Raw genomic sequence first — 19049 nt, forward strand, 5'->3', positions numbered from 1 at the left:
CATTCTAATCAAACTCTTCATTTGTAAATTTTTTTCCTTCTACTTGTGTTTAAATTTGGAGTGTTTATTTGAAATTTAGTAATTGACAAATTTTATATAGAAAATAACATACAAAATCTCTTTTTTTTTTCTTTTTTGTTGCTTATTTGTTTTCTTTTTAAAATTTAAATGATGTGTCACAATTTGATTGCAGAGGTGACTTCAAATGTGTATAATGTTTATAAATGAGATATTGATCTCCGCCGTATCTAATAATACACCTCTTCCTCTCTGCAATCACTCCAAACGCCGAGCCTAACGTCTTTCTTCAATCGCCGGTCTGCAGATTTGAGCCGCGAGCAGATCTTCTGCTCTGCTTAACCTGCAAAGATGGTGAGAAAACTCAAATCTCCCGTTGATTTCTATTTCATCTCTCCCAGATCTCAAGCTAACTTACTCGCGATTCGATCTAGTTTCCTGCATTTGCATTTCATCCGTAGCTAGGCCTAATCTCAGCGCGATCGTGGAATCCGAAACCATCCGGATTCTTCTTTGTAGTTATTTTTTTCACGAAATCGAGTATAGTGTCTCGCATTTTTGGTTTATGAGATTGAATATGGATCTGGTGTTTGTGGCTTGCCAGATTTGTACTGACGATTCGTTATCTTTTTTTTTTTTTGGTTTCAACAGCCGCTCAGACTCGATATCAAGGTAATTGTTCTTCTTCTTCTTCTTCTCTCCATGAAGGATAGTATTAGGAACAGTTTCCTAACGTTCTTATCTGTGGCGATGATTTGCTTTGCATCAGAAAAAATTTGCTCAACGATCAGAGCGAGTGAAATCTGTGGATCTGCATCCTACAGAGCCATGGTCAGTAGTTTTCATCTTTGATTTTTGCTAACTTTCAGCTTTGATTCATGTTTTTTTTTGTATTTTGGATGTTGTGATGGAATGTTAATTTATTGTTGGTGTTACAGGATTCTAGCGAGTTTGTATTCTGGAACCGTCTGTATCTGGAACTACCAGACTCAGGTGGGTGAATACTTTTTAATTTTTTTTTTCTCTTATCTGTTTCTGCTTGTAAGTCATTATAAGAGACTTGTTGATTTAGTAGTTGTTATGATTTCGTGGAGTTTCTTCTAATCTGAATCTAATATGATTGATTGTCCTCTCAGACGATAACAAAATCTTTCGAGGTCACCGAATTGCCAGGTATAGTAATTTGACGAGCGTCTTTTTTGTTATAGATTTTTTACTCGTTGTGTATGGCCTTGTGGAGCTTTGTTTCTGATACTGAATTTTTTATATATGACTTTGCAGTTAGGTCGGCCAAGTTTATCCCACGCAAGCAATGGGTTGTGGCAGGAGCGGATGATATGTACATCCGTGTATACAACTACAACACAATGGACAAGGTTAAAGTGTTTGAGGCTCATTCCGATTACATTAGGTGTGTTGCTGTCCATCCGACCCTCCCATATGTGCTGTCATCTTCTGATGATATGCTCATAAAGCTCTGGGACTGGGAAAATGGTTGGGCCTGTACTCAGATCTTTGAGGGACATTCTCACTATGTGATGCAAGTGGTATTCAATCCAAAAGACACCAACACTTTTGCCAGTGCATCGCTTGACCGTTCCATAAAGGTATGAAAAATGCTCCCAAGCTTAGATTTATGGCTTAGTCAGCATTGGGTGCTGTATAAAGTGTTTGCTCAGACTGTTTTTTCATGCTTGTTCATCTTCAGATATGGAATCTTGGCTCCCCAGACCCAAATTTTACACTGGATGCTCATCAGAAAGGAGTCAACTGCGTAGATTATTTCACAGGGGGTGATAAGCCCTACTTAATTACTGGCTCTGATGATCATACTGCTAAGGTCTGTATCCAGTTATATATGTGATTTGCTAGCCTGAGAGCATATGTATTTGCAGATGATTTACTAGTGTTTCTGGAATCAGGTATGGGACTATCAAACTAAAAGCTGTGTCCAGACGCTGGAAGGGCACACCCACAATGTATCTGCAGTATGTTTCCATCCGGAGCTTCCAATAATACTCACAGGCTCTGAGGATGGCACTGTTCGCATTTGGCACGCCACGACTTACAGGTGTTTTTATCTAAAACCTTTCTGTAACAATGCTGATGCTTTTGTGGGGTATTTAAAAATTCAACTACGCCTTTGGCACATGAGTTTCTTTCTCGTACTCATTTTCTTTTGATTTGTTATTACTACTTTTATCTTTTCAGGCTAGAGAACACATTGAATTATGCTCTCGAGAGAGTCTGGGCCATTGGTTACATAAAAAGTTCGCGCAGGTAAGGATTTGGACTCTTGCTTCCTCTATGTAGATTTTCTCTCTTAAGTAGAATCTTTGTGTCTGCCATTTTGTTGTTAACTTTCTTCTGAAATTGACTATTTGAAGAGTTAAGAGCTATTGTGGGATCAGTTTTAACGCTGTATTCCTCTGAGCATTCACGACCATCTAACGAATGTGTTTGCATTTTACAGGGTTGTGATTGGATACGATGAAGGAACCATCATGGTTAAACTTGGACGAGAAATTCCTGTCGCTAGCATGGACAGTAGCGGAAAAATTATATGGGCTAAGCATAATGAAATCCAAACTGCAAACATCAAAAGTATTGGTGCCAGTTACGAGGTCTAACTTCTAACTATAATTACTTTAATATAGCATGGCTGAACCTGCGCGACTAAGCTGTTTATGTGTATTGTCTGATGATTTTAACTGTCTCTTTACCTAGGTTACTGATGGAGAAAGACTTCCCTTGGCTGTTAAAGATCTGGGGACCTGTGATCTTTATCCACAAGTGAGTGTTACTATACAGCACCGTGTGAAACTTGCCCTGTTGTGCTGAATTATTATAGGAGCTATTGGGATAACATTTTGAAGTTTTTGGTATCACTAGAGTCGTGCTTCTGCTAAATATGATTTGCTTTAATCACTCTTTGAAACCATTTATTATTCGAAATGAAGTGGGTAACACGAAGTCCCAAGAGCGTGGTTCAGAATAATCATCTCTTGTATCTCATAAATTGCTATTCATTCTAACTCCCAGAGCTTGAAGCATAACCCAAACGGGAGGTTTGTCGTAGTCTGCGGGGATGGGGAGTACATAATCTACACAGCTTTGGCTTGGAGAAATAGGTCTTTCGGTTCTGGACTGGAATTTGTTTGGTCATCCGAGGGGGAATGTGCAGTTCGAGAGAGCTCGTCAAAGATAAAGATATTCAATAAAAATTTCCAGGTCTGCTATTCTCAGTAAGGCATTTCCAATACATTTGGTTAGAGTGTGCATCTAGGTTAAAGATACATTTTTTTCTGGATTGTTATGCATTTTGTTGTTGTGAGACTTGTTGAACCTTATGATTTCTTAAGACATTGTGTAACGATCTAGGGTTTCGGATAGTAATAGCATTTACATCTTGTATCCGTTTGAAATTTCCATAAAGTGCATCTTATTCTATATGAGTGAGTTCAATCACAACACATCACTGGTATTTTCAGGAAAGGAAGAGTATTCGGCCTACTTTCTCAGCTGAGAAGATTTTTGGAGGATCCTTGTTAGCAATGTGTTCAAGTGATTTCATCTGCTTTTATGATTGGGCTGAATGTAGGCTGATTCAGCGAATTGATGTCACAGTAAAGGTATTCAACCACTGAACTTGTATTTGTTGTGGAATTTAACTTTCATCAGTTTTTTCCTATTCTTATTTTACATTTTATTTTCACTTGGGAGTTGTCTCCATTTGTATCTTGTCTAACTCTCTAGTGCTCCCATGAAAAATCTGCAGAATCTTTATTGGGCAGAAAGTGGTGATTTAGTTGCCATTGCTAGTGATACGTCATTCTACATCCTGAAGTTCAATGTGAGGGTCTCGCTCAACCTCAAAATTTTCAGGAATATATTTCTTCATTTCCACTTTCGTGGATTTTCGTAATGCTTACTCTGGTGTTCCTCTCTGTTGCAGCGTGACTTGGTTTCCTCCCATTTTGCTAGTGGAAGACAAACTGATGAAGAAGGTGTTGAGGATGCTTTTGAGGTTCTCCATGAGAATGATGAACGTGTTAGGACAGGTATATGGGTCGGGGACTGCTTCATTTACAACAACTCTTCTTCGAAGCTTAACTATTGTGTTGGAGGCGAGGTACTCTTCTTGTATTTTGATATCTTCAAAGATTTAATCATCTTTATGAGTTACACTATATCTTAGCCGGTAATATACTTATGACAGGTAACCACAATGTATCATTTGGACCGTCCAATGTATTTGTTAGGCTATATTGCCAACCAAAGTCGGGTCTACTTGGTAGACAAAGAATTCAAGTACGTTCTTTTTTTCTGTCTTTTTATTTCAGACGGTTTAATAGCTCATTCAAAATATGCTGACGTATTTCACCTTTCTTGGGAATGCAGTGTCATAGGATATACCCTGCTGCTTAGCCTGATTGAATACAAGACTCTTGTGATGCGAGGTGATTTGGACAAAGCCAATGAAATTTTACCTACAATTCCTAAAGAGCAGCATAACAAGTACGTTATAAGTTATTTTAGTCTAAATTTCAACATTTACATATTCAATATGTACCGCAACTCATCTCCTACTGCGTCATATGTCCTACGTGATGTTATTTTTAGATTTCAAATGGTCTTTGTTATTCAGTTTACGAAGAACATTGTTATTTTGGTTTCTTTGAGATGTTTATGAGGATTCACTCAACTTGATATTATATTTCCCTCATCTATTGTATTTCACTATTTTGTGTACATCTCTCTCTGATTTTGTTCTGGAAATGCTTCAAATTGTTAGTGTTGCTCATTTCTTGGAGTCTCGGGGAATGATTGAAGATGCTTTAGAAATTGCGACCGATCCTGACTACAGATTTGAGCTGGCCATACAATTGGGTAGACTTGAAATTGCCAAGGTAAATATTATATGTGATGATTGAATGTTTAAGAAGTACTTTGACTATATTCATTTACTTAGCAATATGTTTATTATCCTTGTTTTCCATGCTTGTAGGAAATCGCTGAAGAAGTGCAGAGTGAGTCTAAATGGAAGCAGTTGGGAGAGTTAGCCATGTCTTCTGGCAAGGTATATCTTCTCCAGAATATTCTTGCCTAATGTTTTGTACTGGTAATTTTAAGAAATTGATTATCTGTTTAGATGCTATATCAGTTGATTTTACTACAATATATTGTATTGATAAATAACGCCTGCTATTATAGATTTATGATGGCATTGGCTTTCTTCTAATCTTCATGGATTCATTTTGATACCTACTATCTAAGTGTTTGTATTGCATTTCTGTGTGCGTCATCATGATAGCTCCAACTGGCCGAGGATTGCATGAAGTACGCTACGGATTTGAGTGGTTTGCTATTACTATATTCTTCTTTGGGAGATGCTGAAGGGATGTCAAAGCTTGCATCCCTTGCTAAGGAGCAGGGAAAGAACAATGTCGCCTTTCTTTGCTTATTCATGCTGGGTAGATTGGAAGATTGTCTGCAGTTATTGGTGGAGAGGTATTTTATTAGCGCTCAAATGGCGGTTTATAAAAATCAAATCCATATATGCTTTGTGTTATCTCGAGACAAGATTTTCTTCTTTTTTTCTCCAGCAACCGGATACCAGAAGCTGCTCTGATGGCACGTTCTTATCTTCCAAGCAAAGTTTCAGAGATAGTAGCTCTCTGGAGAAAAGATCTAAGCAAGGTTACTTATTCATCTTTCTATGAATAATGGTGAATGACCATAAAAATGTCATATGGCTTTTAGTTACATTTTGACTTGTCAACAGGTTAATTCAAAAGCAGCAGAATCTTTGGCTGATCCTGAAGAGTACCCAAATCTTTTTGAGGATTGGCAAGTTGCTCGTTCTGTTGAAGCTAATGCTGTAGAGGCGAGGTACTCCTAGCATATCTTCTTAGCTATGATCATTATGTTTATTATACGATTGTTCTGAATAGGGAGCCACTCACTATTTTCATTTGTTTACACATTGAGATTGTTAATGTTAATAGCTCATACCCAGAGTATCATTGGTTTGGTCAAACCAATAAATTTACTCTTGTTTATCTACAGGGGAGTTTATTCTGCTGCAGAAAATTATGCAACCCAGGCCGATCAACCTTTCATTACCCTCGTGGAAGCCTTTAGAAACCTGCAAGTTGAAGCAGAGGAACCACTTGAAAATGGAGACGGAGATCACGAGGTAAGCTCTTTTGGGAGCTATATTACTTTAAAAATGGTTCGTTTGAATCATCTGCTAAGCAGCAAACAGTTTTATTCTCCGCAGGACTCGACGTTTAGTTGTTTTTTTTTTTTACACTGTGCAGGTAGCAGAAGAAAATGGTGATGCAGAGAATGAAGGAGGTGAAGAGGAAGAGAATGAAGAAGAAGTGAATCAAGAAGAGGGAGTTGTTGATGAAGATTCTACAGATGGTAGTGCTGTACTTGTTAATAGAAGTGAGGGTGAGGAAGAGTGGGGTACGAATAGTAAAGACAACCAATCAGCCTAATAAAGCAAGTCAGTCCAGGATCAATGTTGAAAAATCAAAGAAATTATATAGATTTTTTCACTGAAACTCCCACAGCAAATAAAAGTTGGCCGGTTCAAAGAAAATGGTGATGCAGAGATGTCATCTCTTGTTTCTTTGCATGAGATGGGATAGGTTGTTGTTATATGAGTTGTAACTTTTGTTACATCTCTGCATTGTCGTGGCTAGGATCTGGAGACTTGTCTCTCTCAAAATTTAATTCATTTTGCAGTTAGTGTGAAATCTAATCGTTTTGAATTTGTGTTTCTTTTGCAGTGCTTACGCCACATCAGTAGCCAGTAAGAGTACTTGGATCCATATTTGGATATGGAGCAGGGGAATCAGTTCTTGGTGGAAGATGTTTGGTTTTCTTTTGTGTTATTAGTGCTCCCAGGTGGTTTTATAATGATCATTATATAATAAAAGTATACAATAGAGAGTTTATCTTTTGTTCTTACAAAAATCTGGTTTTAGATTTTCACAGCTCATGTGTTTTACAAATTGCTCGTGCATTATATAATTTTTTGGAGACCTTATAGTTTTTTGCTATGAATTGCAGTGAAAGGATGTAATGAACACATCTTAGTGCATGTAAGCTATCAAAATAATAACATTGATTGAAAAAATCTTAGATTTTAGGGAATTTGAACGGGAAAACTAAAAATAAACAATGAACTTAGGGATGAAGTTTTATGGTTATATATTTGGATACTTCTTTTGAGTAAAGAGAACCTAGAAAGGTATTACAGTCTTCTTTTTAACGTTAAAAAGGTATTACAGTCTAAATTTTACAAAAGAGAACCTAGCCAACTAACATGTTTTCACATATTTAATAAGTTATAAACCTATTTCCAAGCATGCATACATTTTTCAAAAATCAATAAGTTAAGTATATATATATACTAGTGGTCTTCCGGCGCGTAGCGCCGGGTTCGTCTATTTTATACTTAAATGAAATTACAATTTATTTTATGGTCTTAGTAAAGAAAATATGTTCAAAATATAAAGATGAATATATGTTGAAAGAGAATGCTATTTTTTTTATCATCTATTTGATAGTGATTAGCGGATAGTAGTGTATTACTTTGTTTTGAAGTTGTTTAGATCAATGTAAAAAAGTATAAGTGATTGTAACTGTTTGATTCAATAAAAATAGAATAAAAAATTGATAGTCATAACAAAGTAAATTCATTTGAAACTGAAACATAAAATAAAGTTGATATTAAAATGTAAATGCTTATGTTTGTTTTTGTGATTATCTTGTTTACAAAAACATAATAAATTGTTTCATCCTCTTAAAATTGTAACAGTCTTCGCCTACTTTGTTTATGTCAAAGATGTGGCAATTTGTTGGGGGTTTTATTTTGTCAGTTATTGGTTAAATATTTTGTCTTCAAAAAGATCATGAATTGAGTAAATAAATTCTTAATCATGTTCTTACATTGATCGGATTTGAATTGATTATTTTCTCAGGATAGCTTATTCAAATATTCTTTTTCCTCTTCAAAATTGTCTATGCGTAACATTAATATATCATAAGAATATGTATCATTATCAGAGTTTCCGGATTGGTGAAGATGGTAGAGTTTTTTGAGAGATTGAGGTGGAAGAAGTATTGATTTAACCCCTCGGTGTAATGACTTTCTGGATTGTCATTATCTCAACATTGATTAATTAACTAAATGTATTGATTCATCATACTGAGTGGTTCTCCTGAAAAATATTGTAGGCTAAGGTTTTTTAAATAGACGTCAGGGTCTGTGTCTGAAGAGTTTCCATCGTAGCTATTAATGCTTTCGTTTGAGTTGTAGTTGTTGACTAAAGTATTTTTTTTTTTTTTTTGGTCATCAAATACAGACTCATATTGACTCTGTGAACCACTCCGGTAGATCTTGATCCATGTGAACGACAAACGACGGTTGCTTCCTGACACTGCGTGCTAGGCTATCCGCTCTTGAATTTTGCGTTCTTGGTACATAGATAATCTCCGAACGTGTGAAAACTTCTTTCAGGGATTTAATATCTTCCAAATAGCTTGCAAATGCTGGCCATTCTTCTGGTTCTGAAACCATCTTCACCAACTGAGAACAATCCGTTGCAAATGTAACCTGAAATTACCGTAAGTTTTTCATACATTCCATTGCCCAAATTAGTGCTTCCATCTCTGCATGTAAAGGGGATAGACAAGCTCGAACATTCCTTGCGCCTAACAACCCATTAAAACCTTCTAGAGTACTCAGCCAACCTTGCCCAGAGAAAGTATCATTCTCTTTCCAGGATCCATCTGTAAAACACCATCTCCCTGGAATTGATGGGGGAGTCGTGACCTCAACTTGGGACGCTATCCTGGTCTCGGGCAATACCTGTGCATCAGCCCAAAGTCTTGACTCTGTTTCTGCCAATTTGAGGGTGTCCATTGGTTCCATGTCCAAATTGCTAAAAACTTTATTGTTTCTTCCTTTCCAAATATACCAAAGAATCCATGCAAATTGATGATCCTCCATCGGTGGAGAGACTCTCCAGAAGAGGTGATCCATATTTGTAAACAGAGAGGTCGTTGGGAACATAGTTGGATTCGATGGTATATTGGAGAGAGGCCAAACCTGAAGTGCTGGAGGACATTCAAAAAACACATGGTTGATTGATTCCTCATTCGCTCCGCAACGGGCACAACATATGTCTCCTTGTATTCCTCTCGCTTTCAGATTCTTTTTGACTGCTATACAACCTGTAACCAATTGCCATAGAAAATGTTTTAACTTGGGGGGGCACCGTATTTTCCAGCAGAAAGCCTTCAAAGCATCAACTGTGAGTCCAAACAGTAACGGTGGTCTCTCCCTATCTGGATAAATCCGTTCAACCTGGTATCCTGATTTAACCGTATACCTCCCATTGTTTGTGAAATGTCATCCATCCCTGTCCACCATCTGAGATTTACTCAGTGGTATACTTTCTATAATTTTCACATCTTGGGGGTCCATCAATGTCCTGAGTGCATGCGAGTTCCATGTCCGCGAAGTAGAGTCAATAAGAGAATCCACTGTAACATTTGGGTCGAAAATATGTTGATTTTTATTTGCTGGTCTCGGGCGAGTGGTTGGGAGCCATGGATCATTCCATACAGATATAGATGATTCTGATCCCACCCTTTTGATTAGTCCTTTGCTTACCAGAGATCTAGCAGAAACGATACTCCGCCAGCCATATGACGGAGAATATGAGCGAATCGGGTCCAGGGGTGATGCATTCCTGTAATACCGTCCCTTGAAAACCCGCGAAAATAAAGTATTTGGCTTCTCGATCAGACGCCACAGCTGTTTACCAAGCATTGCTGTATTAAAATCCGTAATATCCTTAAAACCTAGCCCCCCATCTTCCTTATCAAGACACACTTTATCCCATGATTTCCAGTGCATACCCCTTGTCCTTCCCCCTGGACTCCACCAAAATTGTGCGACCGCAGTCGTCAGTTTTTTAGTTGTTGCCTTAGGTAGCCGGTAGCAGGACATCACATGGTTTGGTAATGCCGTCACTACAGATTTAATAATCACCTCCTTTCCACCCTTTGTGAAAAACTTAAAAGTCCATCCATTAACTCTATTATTTAGCCGATCCTGCACAAAGCTAAAAACTTGTATCTTGGATCCTCCCAAATTTTCTGGAAGGCCTAGATAAGATCCCATACCTCCAAGATTCTGGATTCCCAGTATATCTCGTAACTCCTGTCTAGCTGATTCCTCAATATTGTGCCCAAACTGGATAGAAGACTTGTCAAAATTTATAAGCTGACCAGATACAACCTCATATTCCTTTAAGATCCTAAGGATAGTATGGCATTCCTCTTTTATAGCTTTACAGAAAAAAGACTATCATCCGCAAAAAGCAAATGAGATATCGATGGACATGCTCGAACTACCTTCATTCCCGTTAAAAGTTTTCCTCTTTCCGCCTTTTTAATGTTTGGAATCAAAGCCTCAGTACACAGAATAAATAAATAAGGTGATAAAGGATCTCCTTGTCGTAAACCCCTCTGTGGGATGATAAGACCCCGGGGTTGTCCATTAAGGAGGACCCGATATTGAACCGATGATATACATTCCATCATTAATGTAATCCAATGAAGATCAAATCCCATCTTCTGTAGGAGAGCCTTTATAAAATCCCATTCCACTCTATCATAAGCTTTACTCATATCCGTTTTAATTGCCATATATTTTCCCCTGCACGCCTTATTCGTCCGTAATCCATGAAACATTTCCTGAGCAATAAGAATATTATCAGATATTAACCTTCCTGGCACAAAAGCCGACTGGGTTTCTGAGATGAGAGAAGGTAAACATATCTTCAATCTCTGACACGGAACCTTCGAAATAATCTTGTACCCAACATTACACAGACTAATCGGCCGTAATTCGGTCATTCTTGTAGGCCTCTCCGTTTTTGGAATCATACAAATATTAGTAATATTTAATTTCGGATCCAAATTTCCAGTGACCAAAAAATTATTCACCATATCCACCAAATCCTTCTTAATAATATGCCAGGAGTGTTGAAAGAAAAGAGCTGTCATCCCATCCGGTCCTGGTGCCTTTTCTGGATGCATCATAAACAGGGCTTCTTTGACCTCGTTCTTTGACGCTACCCGCAGCAGACATTGGTTCATCTGTGGAGTAATACCCGGTGATACCTCTGTGAGAAAGTCATCAAACTCCGTTGGAGAAGTAGTAGTAAAAAGCTCTTCGAAATAGCCCACTGCTACTTTTCCACACCCATATCTTCCGTAATCCAATTTCCCAAAGCATCATATAAACCTACTATCCGATTTCGTACCCGTCGTTGCTTGGTCAGAGCATGATAGAATTTTGTATTGAGATCCCCAGATGTGTACCACGTATTCCTACTTTTCTGGTGCCAATACTCTTCTTCATCTTTATATGCATCTTGTAACTTCTTTGAGACCTCGAAAATATCTTCCTGAGACCTAGAATTATCTGTTTGTACCTCTTCGAGAGCTTTTTGTAACTCAGAAATTTTATCCTTCCCATAAGGAGGATTATTTTTCCGCCATTTAGCAATTTCGTGTCTACAATTACTAATTTTTTCCACGATCCCATTTGCCCCTCTTGCACTATAAACTGACCAGCCCGTTGTAATTGATTCCAAAAGACCTTCTTGTCCAATCCATCGTTTATCAAAACGAAATTTGTCTTTTTCTCCTAGTGACTTTATCATCCAGATAAGCCACTATTGGACGATGATCAGAAGCCACTAACCCTAAATATTCTGTATAAGAACATGGGAACAGAGTATGTCACTCTTCATTCGCTAAAGCTCGATCTAGACGACATCTTACCGTAAAAGCCCCTTTTCCTTTCCCCCTTCTCCCTTGCCAAGACATTTTATTTCTCCGAGCCGGAAATTCCAATAAGCCAGTATTCCTTATCATATTATTAAAAGGAATAAAAGAATCTGCACTCCTCAGAGATCCTCCATCCTTTTCATGATTTCCCGTAATCTCATTTAAATCCCCAATAATGAACCAGGGTTCCGAACGCACGAGCCCATATCTTGTCAAACGTTCCCATACTTGTTCCCTTAACTTTGGGACAGGATCACCATACACAAACGTAAGATAGACCGTCTTTCCATTAGTCACTGCTTCCACATCTATCATTCTATTACTAGAATATAATACTTGTGCCTGAGATTCATTGTTGTAAAAAAGCGCTAAACCACCACTCCTTCCCACTGGATCAACCGTGAACAAGTTATCAAATCTAATATGTGCTTGAAAAGCTTGAACAAATTCTGTTTCCTGTTTTGTTTCAGATAAAAACAAAAAATCTGGTTTATGTTTATATCATATTTCCCTTAAATAGCTCATAGTCCACTTACTTCCCATACCTTTACAATTCCAACTAAGCACTCTCATTTAACAATATAAATAATACTCCCAAGAGCAAGCGAATTTGAGTTTGATGATACTCTGAAGTCCCAACCTCCAAGAAAAAAACAATAAGCCACCAAACGTCCAAAAATAACCGTCATAGTGAACACCTTTAATATGAAAATAATAATATAATCTTGCCCCCCTTCAAGTATATATATTATTTTCAGTTCGACCTTATCCTGTAAATTGGATCCAAGAAACTATGATGCTTCTGAAGACTAAATCCCAGTTCCTTATATACTGACACGCAGAGCTCAACTCATTACTCCATAATCCTAATACATTATTAGCAAATCCCCTATAATTGATTCGACATATCTTTGAACAATCATTAGAGAATATGTTCCGATATCCCAAAACACCAAATGAGATCCTATTGAGAAGCCAAGTATCCATTGTATCATTAGCATATCGCATAATAATATTTCGACTTTCTATAACAGGCGGCAGAGATCTCGTTATGATGAGAACGAAATTCATACCTCTGGGATCTTTTGTTCGATCCTCTGGATTCCGCATCCACTCCGAAAATCTGAAATAAAACCAGTTCCTAAAAAACCCAATCGTATCTCCCTTCCAAAATCGTTTCCATTGAGATCTCTTCGAAATCTTTATTTTGATTTCGATTCGTGAATCGTCGCTCAATCCCCATGATTTCCCAACTCCATATGATCCTCCTCGAATCCTGAATATCCTCTTAGCCCCCGGATCCCATGATTTCCCATCTCGATCGAACATCAAAACCCTAGTTACAAATCGCCATCGCCGTCGCCTTTTTTTTCTTCGTGAAGTATTTAATACCATCTAATTTGTTCTTTTTATGTGTTTTTGAATATAGTTAAGAAATATGTTTTCCTGCGAATCTTAAATATTTATTTTATATTCAATTAAAAATAATAATAACTTTTAAATTTTTATTTTATTTTTCTTTTTACATATCATATATTTATTTCATCATTAAAAATCACGAAAATTTAATCATTTATTATTTGTCTACTTTAATTTTAGTAGTTATATATTGAATTATTATTTAAAACAGTTGTTGCTTATATTTAACACATTAAATATATAATTGTTTTTGTACGCTAATTTATTGAATCCAATAACATTATCTTCTTCTTTTAGTTTCTCAAATTATAAATTGAAACGGTGAAAAACTGCGAATCTATTATTAATAAAAAATTTTAAGTTAGCTAAGCAACATTAAAACCTAATAGTAACGATTATTCTTTATAGATATACATGTTTGTTTGAATCTATATATGTCGATATTTTGAAAACCAAATGAACTATGTTAATAATGTGATCAAACAATTTTTTCTAAATTTTGAATTTTCCAAAAAATGTAACGAATTTCCAAAAAAATATAAAATATATATATTTAAAATAGTGTATAATTTTTTATTTCTTGTATTAATTCATAAGACTATAGATCTTTAACTATAATAATAAAATAACTGATTCATAAGACTATATATAGATCTTGTAATAATCCAGCTATTCACTTTTATAGGAATTTAGTGTGCCTCTTTACATTAGTAATTTGATTTGGTTATCTTAATCAAGCATGATTTCAGCTTCCTGCAGCCTTTCAAGTTCTATTATTCACGTGATTATCACTTCCATTTTATTGCAGACAATTATAATTTTTTAAGGTAACAATTTGTGAATATTAAATAGCTATGTGGAGAATAAATTTAAAACATCCAAAGAGGTTTGTATTTTTTAGAGGATCATGACGTTAATGTTAATTTAGGATTGATTCCACTAAAATATAAAAAAGTTTTGTTTCTTTTCAAACATTTGATAGTCGATTACAAATTTGATTTGTTTTTATATACGTAAGTTCATTAATAAGAAGTTCGGTTGCTATCAAAGTATTCTTGGGCGAGTATCAGTTCTGGAAGATCTCCTCAAGAAGGCAATGTATAGGAGGATATTTTGTCGTTCGGCAGTGAGAAAGAACGTGAGTCATGTACGAATGGCTGAATCTTTCTCCACGGGATCTTACAAACATCTTGCCTCACCCGCGTGACACCTGTACATTACCCAATTTACTTAGCGCTTAAACCTCCGCCACGTCAACCTCCCCTGATGACGGGAGCCGTTAACTCTGACGGCGTCACATGTCGGTTCCTTAATGAAATGTTTGTATTCCTTGTCGGCTTGGCTCAAGTTAAGTAACGCCGAACATATCGAACGGCTCAGATCATAAATATTATTTTCAACGGACAGGATTGATTTTGAATATTCTTTCTTCCCTTTACCTTTTATAAACTCTCTCTTCTTCGTTGGTTATATTCTCTATCGAATCTGAAGCTTAATAAGATCTGTGTGAAATCGAATCGGAGAAGAGATGACTGACGAACACAAACACGACGAGTCTGTAACCGCTTCGGAGCCAGCTGTGGAGGTTGTGGAGAGGGAATCGCTGATGGACAAGATCTCGGAGAAGCTCCACCACGGTGGCGACTCTTCGTCGTCAGATGAGGACGAGAAGAAGAAGAAGTCTTCGGAGTCTCCGTCTTCAATGAAATCGAAAGTGTACCGCTTGTTCGGTAGGGAGAAGCCTGTTCACAAGGTCCTCGGCGGTGGAAAACGTACGGTTTTTGCTCCGATCTGGTTTCGCTTTCGTTAGTTTTGGTATTTGAATTCGTGAGATTCGGATCTGGGTTTGGTTAAAGGTGTAGTTTTGTGTATAAAGTTGGATGCTTTCTAATGTTTTGATATGCAGCGGCGGATATATTCATGTGGAAGAACAAGAAGATGTCTGGTGGAGTACTCGGCGGTGCTACAGCCGCTTGGGTTCTCTTTGAGTTGATGGAGTATCATCTTCTTACTTTGCTCTGCCACGTCATGATTGTTGTGCTCGCTGTGTTGTTTCTCTGGTCTAATGCCACCATGTTTATTAACAAGTGAGTTTGATTATTAGATTTGGTGTTTAGTCTCTTTTAGGTTGTTGATGGTTTGAGTTTTTTTTTTGTTTTTGTTAGGTCTCCACCGAAGATTCCTGAAGTTCATATCCCTGAAGAGCCTATTCTCCAGCTTGCGTCTGGGCTTAGAGTTGAAATCAATAGAGGATTCTCTTCTCTTCGTGAGATTGCATCTGGAAGGGATCTCAAGAAGTTTCTTGCTGTAAGTTCGATCTCTTTTTGGGAAGTTGTGTGCTTTCTATGTTTGTTCTGATGATATTTGAACGTTTTGATTGAGTTAAGGCTATTGCTGGCTTGTGGTTTGTGTCGATCTTGGGCGGCTGGTTCAACTTCTTGACATTGGCATACATAGGTAAGTCTAAGTACTTGATCTCCCATTAGTCCTTACCTTCTCCTGATGACTAAAAGCTTTTGTCTCCTGCAACAGCTCTTGTGCTGCTCTTCACGGTGCCTCTTGCCTACGACAAGTACGAGGACAAAGTCGACCCGTTAGGTGAGAAAGCAATGATCGAGATCAAGAAGCAGTATGCAGTGTTGGACGAGAAGGTGTTGAGCAAGATCCCATTGGGCCCCTTGAAGAACAAGAAGAAAGATTAGGTTAATACGAAAATGGTAATTCTTCGATAGCAAAAAAATGAACACGGTGTTGTGAAATGGTGTCGAAGCTATGTGTGTTAGATCTTTTAATATGTTATTTGGTTTTTGCCATTGTTGGTGGAGAGATGATACAGTTAGTGTTGGTTCTCTCGCTCTCTCTCTCTCTCTGTATAACTTAAGAATTTCAAGATATTTAAATTTTCAACTTTGCATTCTCGTGCTTTAAGATTGTTAATTTCGTTTGATGCAAGTCAAAAAAGTTGTTTCCTCATCTTTGTAAGAAGCCTTGGGCGTTTGTACAGTATCTTATCAAATAAAATGCAATGAAACTTCCGGTCTTTTACAAGGAAGATTTATATGTAACATACTAATCTACTAGATTGAACTGTCAAATGAAGTATTCAGCAACAGTCAGGGTGGCCGAGTGGTCTAAGGCGCCAGACTCAAGTTCTGGTCCTCGTGAGAGGGCGTGGGTTCAAATCCCACTTCTGACAATATTTTTCGATTTTATATCTTAATTTTTTAGTTCAATCCTTTGTGTTTACTTACAGTTAGCTTTTTCTACATTTGAATATGAATTACCACAGCTACGATCACCGACTTTGTTTACAACCTAAATAAACCATACTTGACAAAAGCCAAGATGAATCCGTGTAAACAATACTTCTTATTTCCATAAACAAAACATATCAAAGAAAAGGCAGTTTGGTGGTGTCTTAGTCCTCCGTAGAAAGTGCATTTATAGACGTAGAGGAGAGACACTCAATTCTCCGAATACTAAGCCGAAACTCTGGTATGCTAAGAGGAGGACCTGTACACCTGCTTCTCCTATCAACCTGATTCATAGCTACAGTCATGTCACATAAGTTTATTAGAGATGATGACCTCAGCTTATTTTTGGAAGTTCAGGTTTAAAAAGTCAATTTTCCCAATATTAATCAACTTCTCAGAAAATCCAATTTTTTAAAAAAATATCATTTCATACTAAAATGGTTCTGAATCGGGAACGCAAATAAACCAATCATCTTACATGTAAACTCAGAGAGAATGTGTTACGGAAAGTGTTGTTGTTGTCATTCACATACGTTGAGTACATATACACGCTTACAATATCTCTTCATGAGATTTGGCTATATCTACAACTACTTCATATTTGTACTTATCGTAACCAACTCAATCTCCTACGAGATCGTACAAGATCTTCTCATAGAACCGGTTTGGTCGACCTCGACCAACCTAACCATAACCACTCTTAACACTCCCCCTCAAGTTGGTGCGTGCAAGTCACGAACGCCGAACTTGTTCAGTAGATAGTGAAATGATGAACTACCCAAGGCCTTTGTCATTATGTCGTCCAGCTGCTCTGTCGTCCGCACATGACGAAATGTAATCAACTTATCCTGAACTGCATCTCGAACACTATGGCAATCTGACTCGATGTGTTTCGTCCGTTCGTGGAACACAGGATTTGTAGCTATGTATATGGCCGATTTACTGTCGCAAAACATCTGCATAGGGTCACTGTGTTTTACACCAAAGTCTCCCAACAAACGTTTCAACCACTTCAACTCCCGCAATGTTGCTGCCATCGCCCTATACTCTGCTTCTGCAGATGAATGAGACACGGTGTCCTGTTTTTTGGTCTTCAAGGAGATAGGTGAGTCTCCCAACAACACAACGAAAGCAGACAGCGACCTTCTCGACACAGGACATGACGCCCAGTCCGCGTCGCAGAAAGCTCTTATACGCAGATCACTGACTGCCTTCAACATAATTCCCTGACCTGGACACCCTTTAAGATACTTGAGAACCCGTACCACCGCGTCCCAATGAGCCTCTCTTGGCTTATGCATTACTTGTGACAAGACATGAATTGCATAGCTCAGCTCAGGTCTTGTGATCGCTAGATACACCAGTCGACCAACGATCCTTCTGAACCTCACTTGATTTCGATAGTATGGTCCCTTGTCCGCCAGCAACTTGTGATTCTGTTCCATAGGCGTTGCTACTGGCTTGCAACCCAATAGCCCCGCCTCTGCCACTATATCGAGAGCGTACTTCCTTTGTGAGAGAAACATTCCCATCTCCCCTCGTGCTATTTCGATACCAAGAAAGTACTTTGCTTTACCCAGATCCTTCATCTTGAACCACTCGCTCAAGTAACCCTTGAACCTCGTCATCATGCTCAAGTCGTCACCAGTGATTATCAGATCATCTACATAGATGAGAACGTGCAGACTCCGGCCACCTTGGATATACGTAAACAGCGAGTAGTCAGAATATGACTGTTTGAACCCGAACTTCTTGAGTGCAGACGTAAGCTTAGCAAACCAGCAGCGTGGCGCCTGCTTCAGCCCATAAAGTGATTTCCTCAGCTTACATACTTTCGTAGGACTATCGCCATAAAAGCCTGGAGGCATCTTCATGTATACTTCTTCTTTCAAATCTCCGTGCAAGAACGCGTTGTGCACGTTCATCTGATGTACATCCCAGTTCTTCGCAACTGCTACTTCCAACAATGTGCGGACTGTTGTTATCTTTGCCACATGCGCAAACGTTTCACCATAATCTTCTCCTTCTACTTGTCTGTTACCGCAGACGACAAGTCGTGCTTTGGGCCTCTCCACTGTCCCGTCTGAGTTGTATTTGTACTTGTACACCCATTGACATGCCAGTGCCTTCTTTCCTTTAGGCAACTCCGTAACATCCCAAGTTCTCTGTTCCTCCAAGGCACCCACTTCTGTTGACATAGCTCCGTTCCATATAGGGTCGAGCATTGCTTCTCTCCAATTTCGTGGTTCCACACCTGAGGAGATCGCTGCAAGAAAGGCTTGGTGTCTTTCTGAAAAGACTGCGTCAGTGACATAAGCCGTAATGGGATAGGAAGAAGTGGTTTTACCTGGACTCGCTTCCGAGTGCCGAGACGAAGCGGGATGAACTGGGAGTGTGTTGTGTTTATCAGGACGACAGTTTGCGTTATACGTGACGTAATCACGAAGCTTCACCGACGGCACCGGGACACGATGG

At 38.2% G+C, this 19049-nt stretch overlaps 2 protein-coding genes, 1 long non-coding RNA gene and 1 other non-coding gene across 8 annotated transcripts; 3 read left to right on the plus strand and 1 right to left on the minus strand.

Moving 5' to 3' along the window:
• Positions 1 to 176: 176 nt before the first annotated feature.
• On the plus strand, positions 177 to 7084 carry LOC103861416 (coatomer subunit beta'-3). Of its 5 annotated transcripts, none has more exons than XR_631539.3 (25): positions 177 to 372; positions 670 to 690; positions 788 to 849; positions 957 to 1011; positions 1155 to 1191; positions 1300 to 1625; positions 1727 to 1858; positions 1941 to 2089; positions 2230 to 2298; positions 2492 to 2642; positions 2746 to 2811; positions 3061 to 3249; positions 3510 to 3650; positions 3797 to 3871; positions 3974 to 4150; positions 4238 to 4329; positions 4420 to 4536; positions 4814 to 4928; positions 5027 to 5098; positions 5333 to 5529; positions 5625 to 5718; positions 5804 to 5910; positions 6088 to 6217; positions 6342 to 6677; positions 6819 to 7076. XR_631539.3 is itself a non-coding variant. In XM_009139123.3 (25 exons), the coding sequence occupies exons 1-25, from the start codon at positions 370 to 372 to the stop codon at positions 6836 to 6838; spliced, it is 2748 nt and encodes a 915-aa protein (XP_009137371.2). In that variant the 5' UTR covers positions 177 to 369; the 3' UTR covers positions 6839 to 7084. The 5 variants fall into 5 exon arrangements, 3 of the variants coding, with proteins under 3 accessions (XP_009137371.2, XP_009137372.2, XP_009137369.2); XR_631540.3 differs by having other exon boundaries at positions 6342 to 6630; XM_009139123.3 differs by having other exon boundaries at positions 6342 to 6492; positions 6819 to 7084.
• A 1252-nt stretch (positions 7085 to 8336) lies between these two features.
• LOC103861417 lies at positions 8337 to 14549 on the minus strand. Its single transcript, XR_631541.3, has 2 exons — positions 12975 to 14549; positions 8337 to 12865 (listed from the first exon to the last, which is right to left on the minus strand). It is a non-coding gene; the product is annotated as an uncharacterized LOC103861417 (long non-coding RNA).
• A 229-nt stretch (positions 14550 to 14778) lies between these two features.
• On the plus strand, positions 14779 to 16238 carry LOC103861418 (reticulon-like protein B1). Its single transcript, XM_009139125.3, has 5 exons — positions 14779 to 15092; positions 15227 to 15407; positions 15486 to 15627; positions 15708 to 15777; positions 15853 to 16238. The coding sequence occupies exons 1-5, from the start codon at positions 14849 to 14851 to the stop codon at positions 16020 to 16022; spliced, it is 807 nt and encodes a 268-aa protein (XP_009137373.1). The 5' UTR covers positions 14779 to 14848; the 3' UTR covers positions 16023 to 16238.
• Positions 16239 to 16432: 194 nt separating this feature from the next.
• On the plus strand, positions 16433 to 16516 carry TRNAL-CAA. The gene has a single exon. It is a non-coding gene; the product is annotated as a tRNA-Leu (tRNA).
• The last annotated feature ends 2533 nt before the right edge of the window (positions 16517 to 19049 follow it).

This window comes from Brassica rapa, chromosome A03, assembly GCF_000309985.2.
Source record: "Brassica rapa cultivar Chiifu-401-42 chromosome A03, CAAS_Brap_v3.01, whole genome shotgun sequence".
Lineage (NCBI taxonomy): Eukaryota > Viridiplantae > Streptophyta > Magnoliopsida > Brassicales > Brassicaceae > Brassica > Brassica rapa.

Bases quoted from the DNA above. Each gene is read 5' to 3' on its own strand.
- LOC103861416 (XM_009139121.3), top strand. The intron at 850-956 runs GTCAGTAGTTTT...TTGGTGTTACAG, and splicing joins CTGCATCCTACAGAGCCATG to GATTCTAGCGAGTTTGTATT. The intron at 1,859-1,940 runs GTCTGTATCCAG...TTCTGGAATCAG, and splicing joins CTGATGATCATACTGCTAAG to GTATGGGACTATCAAACTAA.
- LOC103861418 (XM_009139125.3), top strand. From the start codon at position 14,849: ATGACTGACGAACACAAACACGACGAGTCTGTAACCGCTTCGGAGCCA. The intron at 15,408-15,485 runs GTGAGTTTGATT...TGTTTTTGTTAG, and splicing joins GCCACCATGTTTATTAACAA to GTCTCCACCGAAGATTCCTG. The intron at 15,778-15,852 runs GTAAGTCTAAGT...CTCCTGCAACAG, and splicing joins CTTGACATTGGCATACATAG to CTCTTGTGCTGCTCTTCACG.